Source organism: Grammomys surdaster, unplaced genomic scaffold (genome assembly GCF_004785775.1).
Source record: "Grammomys surdaster isolate TR1022 unplaced genomic scaffold, NIH_TR_1.0 123861, whole genome shotgun sequence".
NCBI lineage: Eukaryota > Metazoa > Chordata > Mammalia > Rodentia > Muridae > Grammomys > Grammomys surdaster.
The window spans coordinates 47,442-68,584 of record NW_021619004.1 but is presented as its reverse complement, the minus strand read 5'-3'; the positions used below and the strand labels follow the sequence as shown (position 1 = coordinate 68,584).

The following is a 21,143-nucleotide window of genomic DNA, read 5'->3' as shown; positions in this document are numbered from 1 at the left end:
GAAAAGCATCCTGCTTTTTCTCTTTGGGCAGGTGTATTAGGGAATGAAACACTTAGGAAAATTGCATCCTACATTCTTATTTTGATGGGTCTTGAATACATTTCTTTAAGAACACAAAAGAAAGAACAGGCTCTTCTTATTGCAGTGTTTCATCTAGTGAAAACCTAAAATACATCTGGTTATTTATGGCTTCGTATGAACGGAGACAAAGAAATGCAGTGTCAAATTTCTGTTACTTCTGATTTGCAGGAGCATCTTGGAATAGACATTCCAGGTGCTGCTCTAAATGTTGAGATTGTAATGTAAAGTTTATGTTTCCATTAAAATCCTATTGATAGTCTCATTCATTACGAAGTGAGCTAGTTGTATAGAATTTTGGTAGACAATTGGGTGTTTATTAAAATTCCAGTTTTGCCTGAACATGTGATTTATCCTGTTGTTGACATTTGCTGTTTTGTACTTGCCACATATATTTCCTAAAATCTTTTTGAATAATTGGTTGAAAATTTTGCCTTATGTTTTGGTAGAAATGAGAGTATGTTTAGGCAGTCTAAGAAGAGATAGAAAAAGCCACTTGTTGACTTGTGTAGTTAGAAGTGTTTTTTTGGTACCGATTTTCTCCCGTGTGGATACATGTGATTATCTTTGTGTTGGCTATGTAAAAATTTTAGTCAGATTTCCCAAATGACACCAAATTTGTTTGCTTTAGGATATCCTTTATCCTTTGAGGGTGTGCTCAAGAAGTTCACATTTACTTCATTATTAGCCTTTAAGTAATAATGAAGAAAGTTGATTTGCTTTTAAAAAAAAAAGAACAAGGAAAAATTTTCTGCTGATACAATGATTTATGGGCTAATTATAAATGGTTTATAGATTAGTTTTTAAGTCTTTATGTCAGTATATAGATGGTGAGTTTTTCTGTAAATTCCATAGTAGTTATAGGTTGGTAAAATCTTTACAGTGGAGCATGGGTAGAAAGGAACAATGCATTAAATTCAGAGAAAGGTCCATCAGATTATGTGCTTTATTTTAGAGATGCTGTCCCAGAATTCTCAGACACTCACAGGGTTTTGTTCATGCTTTTATTACAACGTGTCAAATTGTTCACTTGTTTATGCTTTATACTGTATTAAGTGCTGTGGGACAGAGATTCTGACAGAGATTGTATGCCTAACACCTAGGTTGGTAGTTTCCAGAGAATAGAGATTTTAATAACCAAGTGATTGAAGGAAATTGGAAAGATACAGTGAAATAATTTGACAAAGAAATTTGGAAAACAGTGAGATATAGATAAAACTGCTTGCTATGAAAACCAAGTTTGGTTCCAGGAACTCACAGTGGAAGAGAGAACTGACTCCCAAAAGCTATCTTATATGTTCATTCATGGACTTGGGTATTTTCTCTCAATAAAGAAATTGGCAAAGCAGACAGGCTAGGTCTTCCTCTCTTACTTGCTATGTAGCGAAGATTAGTCTTGAATTTCCTATGCAGCGCAGACAGGCCTTAAATTTGAGGCAGTCCTACCTCGCTTGGCTTTTGAGTGCTAGGATAGGCCACTATGCCTTACTTGGGTTTTTTTTGAGACCAGGTCTTGATTCGTAGCTGTGGCTGACCTGGAATTTGAGGTCCTCCTCCGTTAGCCTCTTGAGTGCTAGGTTTATACATGTGCACCATCACGTTCTGCTCTTCCTTTGTTCTTTTTTGAAGTAGATCTTGCTGTGTTGTTCAGAATGCTCTCAAACTATTAGTTTTTCATGATATTCCTATCTTAGCCTCCTGAGTAGCTAAGATACTCAGATATGATAGGCATGTGCCACTGTGCTTGGCATGAAGGTGGCAGGTCTTTTAACTGTAGGATATCATGTTGGAATTGATGAGTTCTTTACTGTAATAATTTCAGGTAGGTTTTGAAGCTAAGATTGAAGGAAGCAGTGACTAATTATAAGTCACTTACTGGGTTGTTCTTCATCATTCTTCTATGGTCCTGTACTCTGCTGTGCAGCTCTGTAACCTGCTCCTCATTATTTCTTAATGGCAAAAGTAGAGATAAATCTAGTAGTGTCTCAAAGGTTATAGAAGTTGGAGCTGATCCATTTTTTTCTATTAAAATTTTTATTTATTAGGCTGTCAAGATAGCTCAGTGGGCAAAAGTGCTTGCCACCAAGTCTGATGACCTGGGTTTGATTCGTCCTGGACCTTCATGGTGGAGAGAGCTATTTGACTCTTGTAAGTTGTCGTTTGATTTCCAGATCACCTCCCTCAGCCACTCCCCCATCTACCCTCTCACCCCATCCCCACATAGTAAAAAATTTAAAGTTTAATGACTATGATATTAAAGCATCTACTATTTACTTGTGTGTGTGAGTACTTGTGTGTGTGTGTGTGTGTGTATGTGTATAGGAAGCCAGAGTTGGGTTTTCCAATCCCTTGGAGCTGGAGTTACAGGGATTTCCAAGATGCCTGGCTGTTAATCTGGTGCTGATCAGAATGCAGGTTTTCATGATTGCATAGCAAGAACTCATGACTGATGAGCCATCTCCTCAGCCTGTGAAGCTGATACATTTCTAAAGTGGTCACATAGTTCTATACTTTGTGGATATACGTCTATGACACAAAAGTGTGGCAGAAACGAAGTGAGATAAGGAATTTCTGCACAGTGAACTCAGGCATTGTATAATGAAGTTTTGGTCAGTGATACTGTATATGAGCATAGGTACTATAAGATTATTGCTTAATGACATTGTTATATCTCAGTTTGTATAAGTATACTCCAGGTATAGTATAATCCTGTCACTAGGCAGTTCATGACTATGATATGAAAGCATCTACTATTTGGCAAATATTTTTAAAATTATGGTGACATGTAACTTCATTTTTAATTAATTTATCAGCAGATGAAGAAACAAAATACAGTGAAAACATTTTGTATAGTAAGATATTTCTGACATAAAAGGAGTGAAATTCTGATACATGCTATACAACTTGCATGGATTTTGAGGACCTTGTGCTAAGTGACATAAAACAGAAGTAACTTTGTGTTTATTTTTAAGATGTATTTATTTTATACATTTGAGTCTTTACTTGTATGTATGTATATGTACAATGTTTCTATCTGGAACCCGTGGAAGCCAGAAGACCTTCCTCAGATCCCCTGGGACTGCAATTACAGCTGTCCATGAGAGTGCCGAGAATGGAACTCAGATCCTCTGGAAGAGCAAGAAGCTCTTAACTGCTAAGCCATCTTTCCAGCTCATTTTTTTTTAATTGATTTTTTTTCTTAATTTTTAAGCATAAAAATATAATCACACCATTTTTCCTCCCTCTAGTTTCTCCCATGTACTCCTCCATGTTTATGGTCACTTCCTTTGTTATTGTGTGTGTATTTACCTAAATATATAAATACAACCCATTCAGTCCGTTTAGTGTTACTTGTATGTACATGATGTCGGGGTTGATTACTTGTTAGTGGGTACCCATTTAGGGTGCTCATCCTTGGGGAAGACTATTTCTCCCACTCTCAGCAATTTTTAATAGCCTATAGTTCTTTGTTTAGGGGTGGGTCCCGTAAGATTTTCCTCTTCAGTGTTAGCATGTTTATTGGTGTTGCACTTCTTTGGGTCTTGTTTAGGCAGTTGTATTGTCAAGTTATCGTGGGTGAAGAAGCTTCCTTGTCATTTCTAGGAGATAGATAGAATGTCATAGCAGATTTCTTTGTCTGCTGGCTCTTAGTTTTTTCTGCCCCTTCTTCTGATATGTCCCCTGAGCCTTGGGTGCAGAGGTTCTAGATGTTTCAATCGGAGCTGAGCTCCACACACATGATCTCTAACTTGTTCTCGGCATTTTGACCTAATGTGTTTTTCTAAGATGTTCTCCATCTGTTGCAAATAATAACTTCCTTAATGACTGCTGAGAGCTGTACTTACCACACTTGGCCCTGATGCAGTATGTTATAGGACCTATGTGGGCTGCGAGGTTGAATGCATATACAGGTTCATATTGCAGAGACCTGAAAACTTGAGAGCTCTTTTCTCTAGCAGAAAGCCAAATCATTATTTTATTTTCATTTTAAAAATTACTTAATCTATGACCAACATTTTTAAAAAAAATGAGACATATAGTGCTTTACTGAAAATATCTCGTCCCCTTGGCCTAGCACCATGATGTATCCACAGCTGGCTTAGAAGAGTCTCTCAATCTGGGTCTATGCTTTCCTGTTGGTCACTGGCCTCTATGCTTAAAACCCAAAATAATGATCACTAGGTAACACACACCCAGGAGGTCCAAAGACTCCCAAACTCCCAAATTCTCCAGAAATAACTGCCTCTCACCATTGCACTGTTAAGACTAAGGCCCATAAGAAATTAACCCACCTTTTTTGAGGGCCAGCCTATACTGGGTTTGTTGGACTAGCCATGTCCCCCTGCCCTGGCAGAGGCTCAGACTATGATTGCCAGCTGCCAGACATACTGATGACCTGTTTGGCCTGATCAGTGGAATGTGGTGGTGTCTTCTGGCTTTTGCTGCTGGCTGGCAAAGTTATTAGGGCCCAGGAACCAACCTCACTTCTTGGCATAGTGTCATCTTTTTGGGTGTGTTGAAGAGGATCTGGGTGGCCTCAGCAAAAAGGATCAGATCATTAAATAGTGTCCTTCCTCCTGAAGATAGAAGTCTGTAACAGGGTTTCAGCAAGTGAGTTTTATATGGCCATTTTCTATAACAGTGAATTATGCTAACTTATTTTCCTGGTTATTACAAGAATTTCCTTTAAGTACTTACTAGACTGTTGATTAAAGCCAGAAGGTTTTAGAAATCCTAGTGATTAAAAAAAAGTGAGAGGGGAGCATGGGTAAGGAAACAAACTGACAATTCTGCAAATGTACCTAGTGACCAAGTGCATTCATAGAGACCAAACTTAGGCAAAATGTTTCAAGTTATTATCTTCAGCTAAACAAAAAGTATTAACAAGACAAAACATTTTATCTGTTTTAGTACTTTTTTTTTTTAAATCTCAAAGGCTGAGAAGGACTGGAAACAAAACAAACAAAAAAAACTAAGGGAGATAGTTGATGTTCTTTCAAGAGTGGGAGAGTTGCCATCAACCATCACTGAAGTCTTCCTTTTAGAGTTTAATGTTATAGTCTGTAGTAGTTTAAGTGTGTTTTGTTTGCAGACATGTGGGTACCAACCTTGTGCTTATAAACAATAGAACTAATTATTATCTGTTGAACCTCTACTGTGCCTAGTGCACATGAAATCCCTAAGTGAACCACTTTACTCTTTACTGTGCTAAAACACAACAGAGAATGGTGCTGGGATATAGTTTGATGATTAGTACATACAGAGCCCTGGGTTTAATGCATAGTACCACAAACAAAACCCAAAACAAAACCACATTTACATTTTTGTTTCTTACAAAAATATATTTTAAAATATACAATTTTATGTGTCTGTGTTGTGCACGAGCCTGCAGAGGTCAGAGGAAGCACTGGATCATCCCCGGGACTAGAGGTGCAGGGGATTGTGAGCTGCCATGGAGGTGGGTGCTGAGAACTGAATCCTGGTCATTTGTCTGCAGAAACCAGAAACATCACATACCCCTGGAGTTTGTGTCCCAGACAGTTATGAGCCACCCGATATGTTGGTAACTGAACTTGGATTCTTTGCAGGAGCAGTAATTTACTCTTAACAGTTGATCCATCTGTCCAGCCTACATATTTACTTTTTAAAAGTGTATGGTTCAGTAATGTTAAGTATACTCACATTGATGTATAACAGATCTTTAGACCTTTTATCTTTTGTCCACACCCTTTGGGAAGTACTATTTTGCTTTTTATTTTTCTTGTGATTGTTTTGACTTTTGGTGTGAAAAGAATTGTGCTTTGGGCTGAATTTCAAATCATTATAACTAGGTTCAAACACATTTATTAATCAAAATTAAGAACCATTAAATCCACACTTGCCCCCCCCCCCCGTCTCTGTGTGTTCTTTTTCTTCCTTTTTCCCTCCCTCCCTCCCTCCCTTCCTTCCTTTTTTGGAGACAGTTCTAGCTATGTAAGACCAGGGTGGCCTGAAACTCACAGACATCCCTCTGCCTCTGCCTCTTGAGTGCTGAGATTAAAGGTATGCGCCATCATGCTTGGAATATAAGTAAAATTTCATTCTTTCTGTAGTTATAAAACAAAAAACTAAAAACTGTGCTCCACTGTGTGGATTGTAATGCATTAGCGATTAACTCTTAGTTACCAATAATTCATCAATGTCCTTCATTAAGGAAAGAAATAAAAGTACTTCCTCTTGGAGTTGTTTAACCAAGAGAGTGGTTATTCTACTTCATACTTCCTGTGACTTTTGGACATCCTTTGTCTGTTGCATGAGTCTGAATCTGTACCTGCCTGAAGGGCTGTCTTGTGAATCTATCCTTGTGTCTGTTGTATGACAGTGTGTGGTTTGCTTTCTTCTGTGTGGTTGTATGTCGGTTGTATGAGCTGTGTGTGTCTGTTGTATCATCTGTATATGTCCTTAACAAAGGGCTCTGCTCTGTATTTATTGAAATGCGTAGAAAGCATCACATGAGGAAGGAATAGGAAACTTTAAAGAAATCTTTAACAGAGTTTTAGAAGGGATTAAGTCACTGGCTCCAACAGATCCAAGGGAAATCCAAGATCAGTAAGGTTAGTTGTTACATTGTTCTCTTAAAGGCAGGCAAACAGTTTGTGTACACAGTAGGCTTAAGTCTTGAGTGACTTCAAGATGTATTATTAACTCTGGGTGTGAGTAAAAGTTTGCCCCTTAGATTAGGAGAGAGATTTTCAGAATGTTGCATTTCTACACTCCATGATTTGACAAACATTTGGAAAGTATTTTCTGTATCCTGCTGGCTGTGGAAATTTGTTTTCTGCAAGAAGTTGTTGAGGTACTTGAAGAAGTGATAGCTGGTGAATGAAAGGTTAGGTGAATATGGTGGAGCAGATAAGACTTTGTAGCCCGATTTGTTCAACTTTTGAAGTATTGGTTGTGTGATGTGCAGTCAGGTGCTACTATGGAGAAAAGATGGCCCCTTTCTGTTGGCCATGCTGGCTGCAAGTGTACTTTTTGATGCATATCATTGATTTGCTGAGCATACATCTTGGCTGTAAGGATTTTTTTCCAGGATTCAGAAAGCTGTCATGGATTGTACTGTGACCATAACCTTTTGGTGCATGTGTGGCTTTGGGCATTACTTTGGAGCTTTTTGGTTCAACCATGGAACTAGTCATCATGGTGGTTGTATATAATCTCCTTTGCATTTCACAGCCAGGTGGAGAAATGGATCAGTGTTGTATAGACTAAGAGAGGAGAGTATTCAAAATAACGGGCTTTGACTTTTCATCAGCACATGAGTTACTTACTGAATGTTTCCAGTTTGTCTCAAATGCAGGATGACTTGGATGGTCCACATTGAGTTCTGTGGCAGCTTCTCACGTAGTTGTAAGCGGTGCTTAGATAATTGTTCTCATTTTGTTTTCTCAGCTTCCCATGGCCAGTCATTTCATTCCTTCCAGGCTCCATCTCCTTTGCAAAACTAGTTGGACCTCCACTTCCTGGTTCACTCTTGAGCATTACTAGGTTAAATGTGTGTTGCGGTTTCCAGCTGTCTTTGTTACATTATAACCCCTTTTGAACTTGAATGAGAAGAATCTCTTGAACATGCTTTTTGTGTAACATATTTCAAGTAGTACAGAATAAATCCAAAACAGCAAGGAGTAAGTCATAGGAAAAGGCTTAAAGCAAGAAATATACATTGAAGTGATGCATAACAGAATTACATTTATTTAACAATGTGTTTCAGGAACAATGGACAAATTTCAACAATGTAAAAACTGAAATTACCTTCCCATCAACCTAATACTTTTGATACTTTGTATGACTAGAGATAGACTGTATCTGTGCTGCCATTGTCTTGTTTTGCTTAGTATAATGTCCTTGAGGTTCATCTGTTGCCTCCATGTTCTTTTAAAGGTAGGTAAACAGTTTGGGTACATAGTAGGTCTTAAATAGTCTCCCAGCAACACTCCCCCCGCCCCATTGTGCTCTGAGCCCTCTTACATCAAGCATTAATCAAGAAAACAGCCCATAGATTTGCCTACAGGCAATCTGATGGAGGCAGTAGTTTAACTAAGGTTCCTTCATTGTCAGGTCATCAGCAAACACTGTTACCCCCGGAACCATCTTGCTGGTACTTGAACTAGTGTTTTAAACAAATCAAAATTAGTGGTCTAGTTCAATAGTAATGTACTTGCTTAGTGTACATGAAGCCTTGCTTTAATCTTTAGCACTATTAAAAAAGAAAATAGTTAAGATGATGTAGCTAGATCTTATGGTTCATACCTGTAATCCAGCAGTTTTGAGGCTGAGGCAGGACTGCAGTCAGTTTGAGGTTTAACCTGGGTTACATAGTAAGAACCTATCTCAAGAAACAAAACTTTAAATGAATACATAAATTAAAAAAAAATAAATTGGCTAGTTTGAGCTTACTGGTATTCAGTACTTGGGAAATTTATCAGCTAAAGAAAAGTTGTACCATAGATATTCTAGAAAAGAAAATTTCAAATTATTTGTTGGGTGCCCTGCCTAGCTTTATCCATTAGGACAATTTGAAGGATGAAATGCTTTAGAAAGAGACATTCTGTATGGTAACAACACTAACTTTTAAACTCAGAGAACTTAAAGTGTCTTGTTTTTTCTACCATCTATAATTCTTAGAAAACCGAATCTAAACTAGTATGGTGTGTGTTGGAGGCGGAGGGGGAGTGGTTCTATGTTTTTTTTTTTTTCCTCATATAACTAAATAGTTACTGAAACTGATTTTATTTGCTTGATGGTAGGGCTCAAGTGTTCTGATAAAGACAGGTCAACTAGGATCCTAAGTGTCCCTGAGGTTCAATCCCATTGCTTGGTTTCTTGGGAATTTGGCACATTTCTTTTTTCTTTTGTTTCTTCCCGTTTCTTCCCCCTTTCCTTCTTCCCTCTCCCTTTCCCTTTTCACTTTTCGTTTTCTTTCTGGCTTCTGCGTAGATAGAAATAGTCCAGGATGGCCACTCTTCCTTTCTTATCTTACTTTTAGCAGACTAAACTTTACAAATGATGTGTTAATGAGATACAGGTTACTCTCTCTCTCTCGTTTTAAACTACTAATAAACTTTTATTGTTTTAAAGTCCATTATTTACTAGAGCCAGGCTCTGAGATTTTACAAATGAGTAAAACCTGTTCTTGATAGTGAAGAATTTACAGTGGGAGTGGAGTATAGTGAAAATTGTGATTTTTAAGTGTAACTATATGATAGTAGTGGGATTTGGGAATTGTGAAGGAATCAGATCTTCACCTTCTGGTAGACAGGAAGCTGAGAGAACAGGAGGGCTCCTGAAAAGAAGGCATTACTTTGAAAGGCATATCTCTAGTGACCTCCTCCAGCCTGTCCCACCTCAGTTTTTGGGATCTAAGTGATCACTTTTCTCTCTGATCTCCAGCTTGGTCTAAAACTAGAGACTGCTCTGTAGTGGCATCTAACCTGAACACACAGTTACTCTTTCAATTCCCCTATTTCCTCTCCTGTTTCTATATGGCTGCCAGCTTTGTCTTTTCAGAATGTAAATCACCCTACCTTCCTTTTGACCCAACACTCTGGTTTCCTATTGCTCCTGAGATAATGAACATTCATAACATTTTATATAGCTAGGCAGAAATGTCCTTGTAATGTCTTGAAGAGACAATATGACTCTAATACTTGTATAAGAAAAGAACACTGATTTAGACTTCAGGTGTAGACTCTAGTATGTGTTATATGTCTGGTGAACTATAGCCAGTTCCCATATTTATTTGCGTATAATTGCCTCATGGAGTCTGCAACTAAAGATAAGGCAGAGGCATTTGCTTTTTATTTGCTGCATTTCGCTTTCCTCTTGCTCACAAAACCCCACATGTGAATAAAAGTGGCACAAGAAGCAAAGACACCATCACAGTATTTGAAGTGAGAAGTGTGATCAGGTGTGTGTGTGTGTGTGTGTGTGTGTGTCTGTCTGTCTGTCTGTCTGTGTGTCTGTGTAGAGTGGTTTATCCTTTGTTTGTTTTGTTTTTCAAGGCAGTGTTTCTCTGTGTAGTCTTGGCTGTCCTGGAACTTAATCTGTAGACCAGGCTGGCCTCAAACTTAGGGATCTAAACTGTCTCTGCTTCCCAAGGGCTGGAATCAAAGATGTGCTCCACCGCCCACCAGCCCTGATTTATCTTTACTATCCTACTGTACATTTTCTACTCTTAATGTGTAAATGGAACCTTCTCGCTTGTACCTTTTGCAACTAGAGGGGTCCCTTGCTATTTGAGAGAGAATAGTTGGAGTAGCCCTTTGGATACCAAAATCCGTGGATTCCTTATATAAAATGGCAATATAATTGACATAACCTGTGAACATCTTCTGTATACTCCAAGCTATCTGTTATACTTAAAATAACTAATACAATAGAGATGCTATGTACATAGGTTGCTGCACTGTTTGTTGTATAATACTGTTTAGGGAAAATGACCATAAGTTTACACATATTCACCATAGAGGTGCCTGTCATAGGCCTGGTTATGTAGTGTGAGAGGGAGATGTGGGGTAGACAATGCCCCAAGTGTTAGAAGTTGGCTGGAGATATGTGGAGTGGCTGGGGCTACAGCAGTGTGTGCTCACCCTTCATTTATTATATTGAGGGAGCATAGTACTCGACGTGAAACAAATTCAGATTTTGTTGTTGGTGTGGTTTTTTTTTGTTTGTTTGTTTTGTTTTTTTCCCTAGTTTTAGTTTTTTCCCACTGAATATTTTTGATCAGAGGTTTGTTGAACCCATACGTAGTGTGAAGCCTGTGGAGGGGGGAAGGGGGGAAGGGAGGCTAAGGTGTATGATCGTTCAGTTGTACATTGTTTCTAGAACAGTGTTTTTAAAAGCTGTACTTGATTTGACTTGATTTTGTCTATGTGAGTGTTTTGCCTACATGTTATGTCTGCACCACTTGGGTGCCTGATGACTATGGAGGCCGGAAGATGGTGTCAGGTCCCCTAGAGATGGAGTTAGAGGTGGGTGTGAACCGCTATGTGGGTGCTGGGATTTGGACCTGGGTCCTCTGGGAGAGCAGCCAGTACGTACTCTTAGTCACTGAGCCATCTCTCTAGACCCTTAATAATTAAAAACCTAAAGAATGTTTTTACTCTAAAAATGTGAGCCCTGTGGAGTAAAAACTAGCTTGTGGTATAGTATACATAATTCCCATAATGAGAGCACATATCTTTAAACCTTCTACTATTTAAGATTTATAGATAAAAGTATGTGTTTATAGATAAAAATATACTTTAAAAGCTGGGCATGCTGGCAACTCCTTAAATCCCAGCACTTGGGAGGCAGAGGCAGGCAGATCTTTGAGTGAGAAAGGCCAGCCTGTTCTGAAGTGAGTTCCAGGACAGCTAGGGCTACACAGAGAAACCCTGTCTCGAAAAACAAACAAACAAAAAAACCACAAACAAAAAAATTAAATAAAATCATTCAGTGACACATTTCCAGGATTTAGCTCTACAGGATACATGGGTTTTTCTCTACAAATATCAACAGTAAAAATGTTTTGTTGATATCAGTTTGCTTGGGATTAAAAGATCATATTCAAGCTGGTTAGATAAGTGATTATAATATGAAATCATTGCTTTTAGAATAATCATGGGCCAGACTGGGAAGAAATCTGAGAAGGGACCGGTTTGTTGGCGGAAGCGTGTAAAATCAGAGTACATGAGACTGAGACAGCTCAAGAGGTTCAGAAGAGCTGACGAAGTAAAGGTAATTTCATAAAAATGCATGTATAATTGAAACTAATTTCCTCCACCCTCAAGTTAAATAGATTTACTTTGAAATGGTACATTTTCAGTCAAGGTCCTGTTTACAGTAAAATCAATTAAGACTTGAAAGTGATGGTCCTTGATCTGTCTTAGTTAGAATTACATCATGACTGTTTGGTGCTGTGCTGTGTACCTCTAATGCCAGCACTTGGGAGGTAGAAGCAGAAGGACCAGATGAAGTTCAAGACTGGACTGATCAGAGAGAGGCTCATCAGGTAAAAGTACTTGCCACTAAGCCTGATGACCTGATTTTTAGCCTTGGGATCTTCATGGTGGGAGGAGAGAACCAATCCCCAAGAGTCCTCTCAGGCCCACAGCAGCGCTGCAGCATGTAATGCACAGGCACATGAATCAACAATGTAGTAACAAAAATGAAGACGCTCAAGATCATCCTGGGCTATATGGACTTTTTCTCGAAAAATGAAAAAATATATATCATCCTCATTAATGATAACAAGTATTTAAATTAAGGATTATTCAGCCTGTTTGGAAATCAGTCTTTTCAGTATGCCTTTGCACTGCTTGTGTATAGATTCAGGACCCAAACACAAAGGCATTTGTTTTATGACTTTGTGTTTCTAAAGCATTGTGATTTCTGAAATATAAAGTTAAACAAAGAGAGGATGGAAACAATTTCCTGTTCCCCTTTCACTTACAAGGAAGTAGCAATGTTTTTGTATTTACTATTAGAGTGTGGAAAACTGTAGTGTATTGTGTGAAATCTGTGTACATTTGAGGACATGGTCATGGTATTTTTGATGATTCACTAGATTTTAACCTGCTTTAAAGATGCTACATATTGTAACAATGAACAATTTCTTGTTTGTTTTTAAAAGACTATGTTTAGTTCCAATCGTCAGAAAATTTTGGAAAGAACTGAAACCTTAAACCAAGAATGGAAGCAGCGAAGGATACAGCCTGTGCACATCATGACTTCTGTGAGCTCATTGCGCGGGACTAGGGAGGTTGGTTAACACAGTGTTGCAACAATTATCAACACATTTACTTTCTACTTATTGGAATGTTTATTGCTTATTTAGAAGAATTCACAGACTTAGGATGTCTCTCTTTTGTGTGTCAGTGGCAACCTTACCATACTACTAGTAATTCTTTTAACAGCTCGGTGTGTTTTAGGATGTGTTTTGGCTGTTTGGGCATACTAGACTTAATGCTCAGATTAGTAGTATTTAGAGCAAGGCTTTCTAATTCACAGTTGCTTTCCTCCCTGTCTCCTTAATAAAAATTAGCCATGTTGTAAGAAATATTTCTTTTTATGTTTATGATCTAAGAAAGCTTTTTATTATGCATTTTGTTTAAAGACTGAGAATTTTAAAAAATTCAGTGCTCTGAGATTGGCATTTTCTACAGTCACGTTTTATGAGGGAGATCTTAATCACCATCAGATAATATCTTATTTTCAAAGAAAGGCAAAAGATAAAATCCTATGGTAAGGGAAGGGAAAAATGTTGTAATTATATTATAATCTCAAACAAAAGTCCTATGGTAGAGTCTATTATTAAATCTCTCATCAAAACATACTGTCAGCGAGATGGTAGGGAATGGCAGAGATCTAAACAGAAGAGAGCTGTTTATTAGGATTCTGGCTTGAACACTTCTGTTTAGGTGGCTTGTTTTATATAGAAAGACATGATAAAGGGTGTTGAGTGGAAACTGAAGGAGAAGCAAGTGATTTGGAATTAAGATTATGCTACTGTAGATTATTCATGAATGCATAAACATGGAGGCCACCTATTTATTCTAAAGCAATTATTTCAATGAACATTTTAAAATATAACAGTATTATAATAAACAAGCCATAATTTGCTGTCATATGAGGCTTGTGTATATCGTGTGACACACAGGCTTCAAGGGCTTCTGTGATGATTCAGTGGCATTTTCACAGATACTACTGTATACTAATGGTGACTTTGGTGATGTTCATGGTAGTGTGGTCTTGGGGAGAATACATACTTTGGAAAAGTTCCTAGTTTTTTATACTTTTTAGGTGACAAATCTTTAAAGTCTGACTTATAATTTTACAAATTTATAAATTATAAGTTTACATGCTTTATACTGATACCTTCCCCATTATCATGAAAATCACAGAGTAGAGAAAAATTGGAGGTAATAGCTTTCATTATTACTTGAGGGGTGAAAGGGGTACTTTTCTATGCCTGTGTCTATGCCTATGAACATTATAAGACACGGATTTCAGGTAATTCTTTTGCAAGGTTTGTTTAAGATTTATTTTTGAATGGGGTGTGGTAGCTCACATCTGAAGCAGGTGGATATCTGTGATTTCAAATTCAAGGTTATATAGTGAGACCCCCTCATCTTTTAATAAATGCTTATTTTATGTATATGTGTATCTACATGTATGTGAATGGACTGCGTGCATGCCTTATGTCTGTAGAGATCAGAAGAAAGTACTGGATCTCCCATAACTGGAGTTATGGATAGTTATAAGCTACCTTGTAGGTGCTAGGAGCTGAACTCAGGTCCTCTATAAGAGCAGCAAGTACTTTTAATCACTGAGCCATCTCTCTGTCCCATTGGTTTTAAAGTTTAGTCTGGTGCCTTTTTAAAAATTTTGAGTATTTCATTCAGGAGTACTGTCTTTACATGGTTTCCATCCTCCCCTCCTCAGTTCCTCCTCATTTGTCTCATAAATTCAGGAGTTCTTTACTCTCTCTCTCTCTCTCTCTCTCTCTCTCTCTCTCTCTCTCTCTCTCGCACACGCACTCACATATCCTGCTGAGTTCATTAAAGTTGCTTGTAGATGTATAAGTTTTGAATATTTCATCTTAGTAATTTTGATAAAGAATAAAGGGTTCACATTTTGTCCTTTGTGGAGCATTTTAAGTGTGTGTGCGTGTGCGTGTGTGTGTATCTTGTTACTGAGATTCAGAAATAATCTAAGCAATCTTGGCCACAGAATTTTAATTTAGAATATATTTCTTTTCTTTTTTTTAAGGTTTTTATTTTTAATTCTGTGTAGATGTGTCTCTGTGTGACTGTGCATGTAAGTATAGTGCCCGGGGAGGCCACAGAGGCCATCAGCTCCCTTGGAGCTGCAGTTACAGGCTGTTGTGAGCCACCTGACATGGATCCTGGGAACTGAGCTTAGGTCCTCTGTAAGAACCATAAAGGCTCTTAATGGTTGAGTCATCTCTTTAATTCCTTTCTTCATTAAAAAAAATATTTCTGACTTGAAGACAGTGATATTATGTTTTGCATTCATTTTCTTTGGTCTTCAGTTAATCTTTTAAAGAGTTACTCAACATCAGAATGTCATTAAGCAACACTAAAGGATACATGTGTTATTGCTGTCATGCGGCTGTTTATCAGAATAGAGTTTCCAAGTGACTCGCTTTGTCTTAACAACTAGAAAAACTTGTGAGTCTTCATTTTTTTTTTTTTAAAGATTTATTTGTTTATTATATATGAATACATTGTAGCTGTCTTCAGACAGACCAGAAGAGGGCATCAGATCTCATTACAGATGGTTGTGAGCCACCATGTGGTTGCTGGGATTTGAACTCAGGACCTCTGGAAGTGCAGTCAGTGCTCTTAACCACTGAGCCATCTCTCCAGCCCGAGTCTTCATTTTTTTAAGCTATTTTTTTCTAGGTTTAGTAAAGAAATTGGTGTTATTCATGATGTTCTTAGTGTGTTTCTTGTATATTTGTCAATTTTTCCCCCCACTAAAAACTATAAGGTATTTTTCCTTAAGTGGTTTGTCATTGCTTGTTTTTGAGATAGGATCTCACTATGTAGCTTTAGCGGGCCTGGAACACATTGTTTACCAGACTGCCTTCAGACACAGAGGTCCATCTGCTTCTGTGTTTTGAGTGCTGGGATTAAAAGTGCATGGCACCATACTTGCCCTGGATTATTTTTTATGTGAATTTTATTTTTTATACTGTGAATGCCTTGCTAAGGTAATACCTATCTGCTAGGTAAATGACATGATAAGTAATTTAATAAAATAATCTTCCAGGTATATTTCTAGGAGAATAAGATGTATTTGTAAGCATCTATGTCTTATGAAAAGAGATTTTTTGGTATGCATTTTAATGTACAGTTGTTTGCAATAGAAATAGCATTAGATGTATATAATGATTTTTATATTCATGAAGAGTTTTTTTGGTTGTGAGCCTAGCCTTTAACGGCCGAGCCATCTCTCCAGCCCTCATGAAGAGTTTTTAAACTTTTAGACTCAAATATATGTAGGTTTGTGCTTTCTAGTAATATTTGAGGTAATTAAAATTATTTGCTGATTGATATTTACAAGTAATTTGTTTTAAAAAAGTTCTATTAAAATAATAGAATATGCAATCATTTTTGTTGAAGAAAAACTAGGTCTATTTTAATACTTGATTGTATGGCTTATTGCCTTGCAATGCACTTTACTCCTGTGACTGTCAAGAGAAAGTTCCAGTTACAATTTGTAAAGAAAAAAATCCCAGTGTTGCTAAGGTGTTAGTATTCTTTATTCCCCCCCCACACACACATTGTCATTTAGCAACATTTTAGCACTCTGATACATCCTTAAGTTCAACATAGTAGCATATTTCTTATAAATTTTGAGAACTCAAGGTTTTAAAGGTAGTGTGGTGGTACATGCCTTAGTGCCCACAGGCACAGTCCCCAGAGCTCAGCCACATGATTGTGGATGTCCCTGCCCCTGCTGCTTCACTGCTCTGCTCTCTGCTGCTGCTTTCTCCATGTTTCCAGCAAAGCTTATACCACTAGGCAAGGAAAGACCATTTGAGAGAAGCTTTTATTGGGCTTAATGTTGCAACATCAGAGAAGAAGTCACAGGAGTGTCTTCTGCCTGCTCACTGTCCCTTAATAGCCTGCTTATATAGCTGAAGAAAGGCTGTTTGGATCAGTCTCAGGCATTTATTTTGGACCAGTCAGCCTTGCCTTTTAGCACAGTTGCAGTCATGGAGGCTTGTGTATTGTATCAGTAGTATGTAGCCTTGTATTTCGTCACAGTCAAAGTAGTTTGTTTGGCTAGATGACTTGGGGAAAGTGATCCCTGTCTGGCCTAGGTAAAGCTGGTTGCAGTGTTATCTGGAGTTCATCCAGGCTTGTGATCCAGGCAAAAAGTCTGGTACTATCTCAAAACAGCTCTGGCTAAGGCTGCTTTCGGAAGCGAGGTGTGTCAACTGTGATCATGCTGTAGTCATTTCAAGATGTCCAAGGTGTGACCTAGACACCTGGTACTGGCATTAAGGGGTAATTCATTATAGTCAAGGCAGCAAAGGATTGTCCAACAGCTGAGAATTAGGAAGTCAAATTGTCTCATTTTTAGCTGTCTGCTTCTTATAGGAAATGAACAAACAATGTCATTTTTTGAAAGAATGCACTTTAGTTTTTTACATTTTATTTATGTTTTTATTCATTGATTTTTGTGTGTGTATGTGTGCACATTTGTGAGAGTCAGAGGACAACTTGTGGGAGTTAGCTCTTTCCTATCTTGCATACTCAGGCATGGTGGCAAGTTCTTTTTTTTTACCCTTAGAACCATCTTATAGGCCCACGAATAGTGATTTTAAACAGATTTGTAATCCGTGCTTACCATCTGCTGAATGTCCCAGGGGAAATGGGCCACGCTCATCTGTCTCACTCCTACTAGCTCTTTATGGAAATGCCCATTTACCTTTATTTTCAACACAGGATATTGTTAGACTAATAGATACAAGTTGTGTTTCAGTTTGCCTTAACTCAGTGAGGGAGTGTTTTGCATGCATGTGTGTATGCATGTGTGTGCCTCATACCAGAGGAATCCAGAAGAACATGTAGGAGTCCCTGGAACTAGAGTTACAGAGAGCTGGGAGACACCACGTGGGTGTTGAAGGCTGAAACAAGGTCTTCTGCAAGAGCAATCAGTGATCTTAACCATCTAGAGATCTCTTTAGGCCCCGTTGTTTAAACTACTTATATAACCTACCTACCCTCCCTCCCTCCCTCCCTCCCTCCCTCCCTCCCTCCCTCCCTCCCTCCTTCCTTCTGTGCGTGTGTGCACGCGTATGAGCACCTTGCCTACTACTGGGTGTTTTTAAATTTTTATTTTATGTTATTTTAAGGGGGGATGTTTTGCTTGCATGTATGTCTTTTCATCACTCGTGTGTCTGGAGGCCATGGAAGTCAGAAGGGGTGTTGGATACCCTGGTCTGGAGTTTGGATGGTTGTGGACTACCATGCAAGTTCTGGGAATTAAACCTGAGTCTGCTTAAAGAGCAGCCAGTGCTCTTAACCACTGAGCCATCTTTCCACCTTCTCTTTGTTTTGTAATTGGTCATTTTAGCATTTGGCCTAAGTTAGATTGGGGTTTAGTTTTTTTATTCTTCACATGTTTCATTTTGATATTTGATTATACTTTAATTTTTTTTATTTTTATATTCCTCAAGGGCTTAGAAAGTCTTTAGGATTATGAATTGCACAAATTTTAGTTTTCTGTTTTTGGTTTTGTATTCTAAGAACCACTTAACCAATAGGAATTTTCATGGCATAAACTGTGTGGAGGTAAGGTGAACCTTTTTTTGTATGCTGTCTAGTTGCTTCAATACTGTTGACTAGTCAGTCAATAGTAAAGAACATTTAACTATCTGTTGGCAAAATTAGCAGAAGCTGCTGACACTGCAGGATCTCCTGTGCCAGAATCTAAATGTAGCTCACTCCGTGGTTACGACAGCCTTGGCTGTGTTTAGTCTCTGTTGCTCTGTTTCATTCAGTTTTTGAAATAGATTTGCTGCCATAGCTTGTAGATAGTGTGAACTCATATAATATTGTGTGGATCATCTAGTTTCTTTCCTTTCAGTGGTAGTTATGGTTTCGTTTTCTTTCCACAGCACCGTTATTGCTGTAGATACTTAAGACTGCACACACACATGCCTTGGTGTCTTGTTGTCTATCCTCTGCCCACTTCCTGCTTTCCTCTCTTTTGAGTGTTTTAATTTAACTCCTATCCCCCAACCCCCATGACTTTGATTTATGTTTTGAGGCAGGGTTTCATAGTCTGGGCTTACCTTGAAGTCCTTATTCTCCTGTCTCTATCAAGTGATGGGACTATAGGCACATCCCATCACACCTAGCTTTTTGAGTATTTTGTAGTTTATGTCTTAGTTTTGTGCTTTGTAATCTCCAGCATTTTAACAAAACTGGTTTTTAGCAGTAGAGCATGTAATATAGAGTCTATTTTACCCTTTTGGGCCCAGTCACGTTGTCTTGGATTTTATCATAGGATTAGGATCATTGTTTAGGATCCTTCATTTAGGGTCAAGCTTCTGAAGGGGATGCAAAGAAGAGTGTTAAGGAGCCTAATTATATTGCTTAGGGTTCTCTAGAGGAACAGAACTTAAAGAAGAATCAGTCTGTCTATTTGTCTATGTAAAGCGGCAGAGTTATTGTAACTTACAGGCTATGGTCCAGCTAGTCCAACAATGACTATCCACCAACAGAAGATCCAAGAATCTAGTAGTTGTTCAGTCCATGAGGCTGTCTTATCTGGTCTTTATTATATGCCAGACTCCTGAAGAAGAAAGTCGTCGTGCCAGTGAAAGAATGGACATGCCAGTGAGAGCAAGAATAATCAAAGAAAGCAAGCTTCCTTCCATGTCCTTTATATAGGCAGCCAGCAGAAGGCATGGCCCAGATCAAAGATGAATCTTCTTACCCCAAAGATCCAGATTAGAAGCAGATCTCCCCACTTCAAATAATTATGAAAAAAATTTCTCACAGGTAGGACTAGCTATTTGGGTTTTAGTTAATTTCAAGTGTAGTCAACTTGAAAGCCAAGACTAACCATCATAAGTCTATCCCTTATTAACCTGGCATGCAATCATATCTCTTTATATCATGCTTAATTTGCAAATGAAAACAATAACCAGGTCATATTTACACTTAACATGATATAACTATCCCTCATACAAACATATTATAAATTTAGAGTAAGGGCAATATTCCTTGAGGGACATTCTTTTAGGATCTCACACTTAAACATAATGTCCACTGGTAGTCTCTTAATTGATGCTACATTTCATGATAAATTGAGGAAGGAAAACACAAATATCTTTACATTCTAAACAAAATATATCAGAAATGCTTATGTAAATTATAATCCTTATCTCTGCAACAGGTTGTGTGGCTTTAGCTGACATACATACATACATACATTTATTTATTTATTTATTTATTTATTTATTACCTTTAATTGACTCTTTGTGAATTTCAAATCATGTACTCCAATCTCATCCATCTTCCTGTCTCTTTGTACCTGCCCTCCATAATTTGGTGAGGACCAAAAGGAAAAAAAAAATGGAAGCTGTAGTATGTCAGAGTGTGTCACATAGTATACCCTTTTGTCCACCCATTTTTACTTGCAAATGTTTATTGCAATGAGTCATTGGTCTGGTTCAAGGTGTCTGGGGTCTGCTATAGCATCAATACTGTATTCTCACTAGGACTTCTATCAGATATTCTGGTTTTGCCCTGTGTCATGGAGATCCTGGAGCTTTGGATCTGCAGGACCAGCCTATAGGCTTATATTTTTCAAATATAAAAATTTAGAGCCCACTGAACAAAGGTAGAGGAGGAAAATGGCTAATTGGACAAGAGGGGCGTGGACCTCTTTAAAAGTAGTTCCTTGAGGCCATTCCCGTCTTCATTGTCTGCAGTCCAGTCCACTAGTGAAACAACAAACACAAATCAACCAGTGGCTCAATCCAGAAGAAACCACCAAGCTCTGCCAATTGGCATGAGTCTGCCGAAGCTACAAGAAGCAGCCAGAACACTGCCAGAAGTTCTTTGTTGCACTTTTCTCTATGAAGCACAACAAGTGAAGATCATCAAAGAAAGCAAGGCGCACCAAAGCAATCGTGTCATTAGCAAAGACCAGTGTCAGCGAAGCCCAATGAAGACCAGCAAGGAGAACCAATACCAGAGTGTCATCCACTGTCTGTTGGGTTACACTTATACACTTTCTAAGCATTATGCGTCTTCTCAAGTGCCCACTCCAAGAGAATGTAGTAACACCAAGAGATGCCCTGAAGGATCTCCTGCTTTCCAGACATACTCCTCCTTACCTCTGTCGTGGAGAAGCAATCCAATTTCTTCTTGTTAGTCTGGATAGGTAACCTCTCCTGACATTGTTACTCCTTTCTTAACCTGTTGGTTTAAGGGCATCAGAAGCTCCAAGAGGCCTGGGGGACATCTGATCAATGGAATGTTTGTTGTGGC

The 21,143-nt window shown here is 38.3% G+C and overlaps 1 protein-coding gene across 1 annotated transcript in view; it reads left to right on the top strand.

The window, feature by feature from the left end:
- Nucleotides 1-2,121: 2,121 nt before the first annotated feature.
- The window catches only part of Ezh2 (enhancer of zeste 2 polycomb repressive complex 2 subunit), a 53,953-nt gene continuing 34,931 nt past the window's right edge, over nt 2,122-21,143 (top strand). The window contains exons 1-3 of the mRNA XM_028784510.1: nt 2,122-2,226; nt 11,715-11,838; nt 12,734-12,862. Coding sequence (XP_028640343.1) covers nt 11,722-11,838; nt 12,734-12,862 — 246 coding nt within the window. The 5' untranslated portion in view covers nt 2,122-2,226; nt 11,715-11,721. The remainder of the gene's footprint in view (nt 2,227-11,714; nt 11,839-12,733; nt 12,863-21,143) is intronic.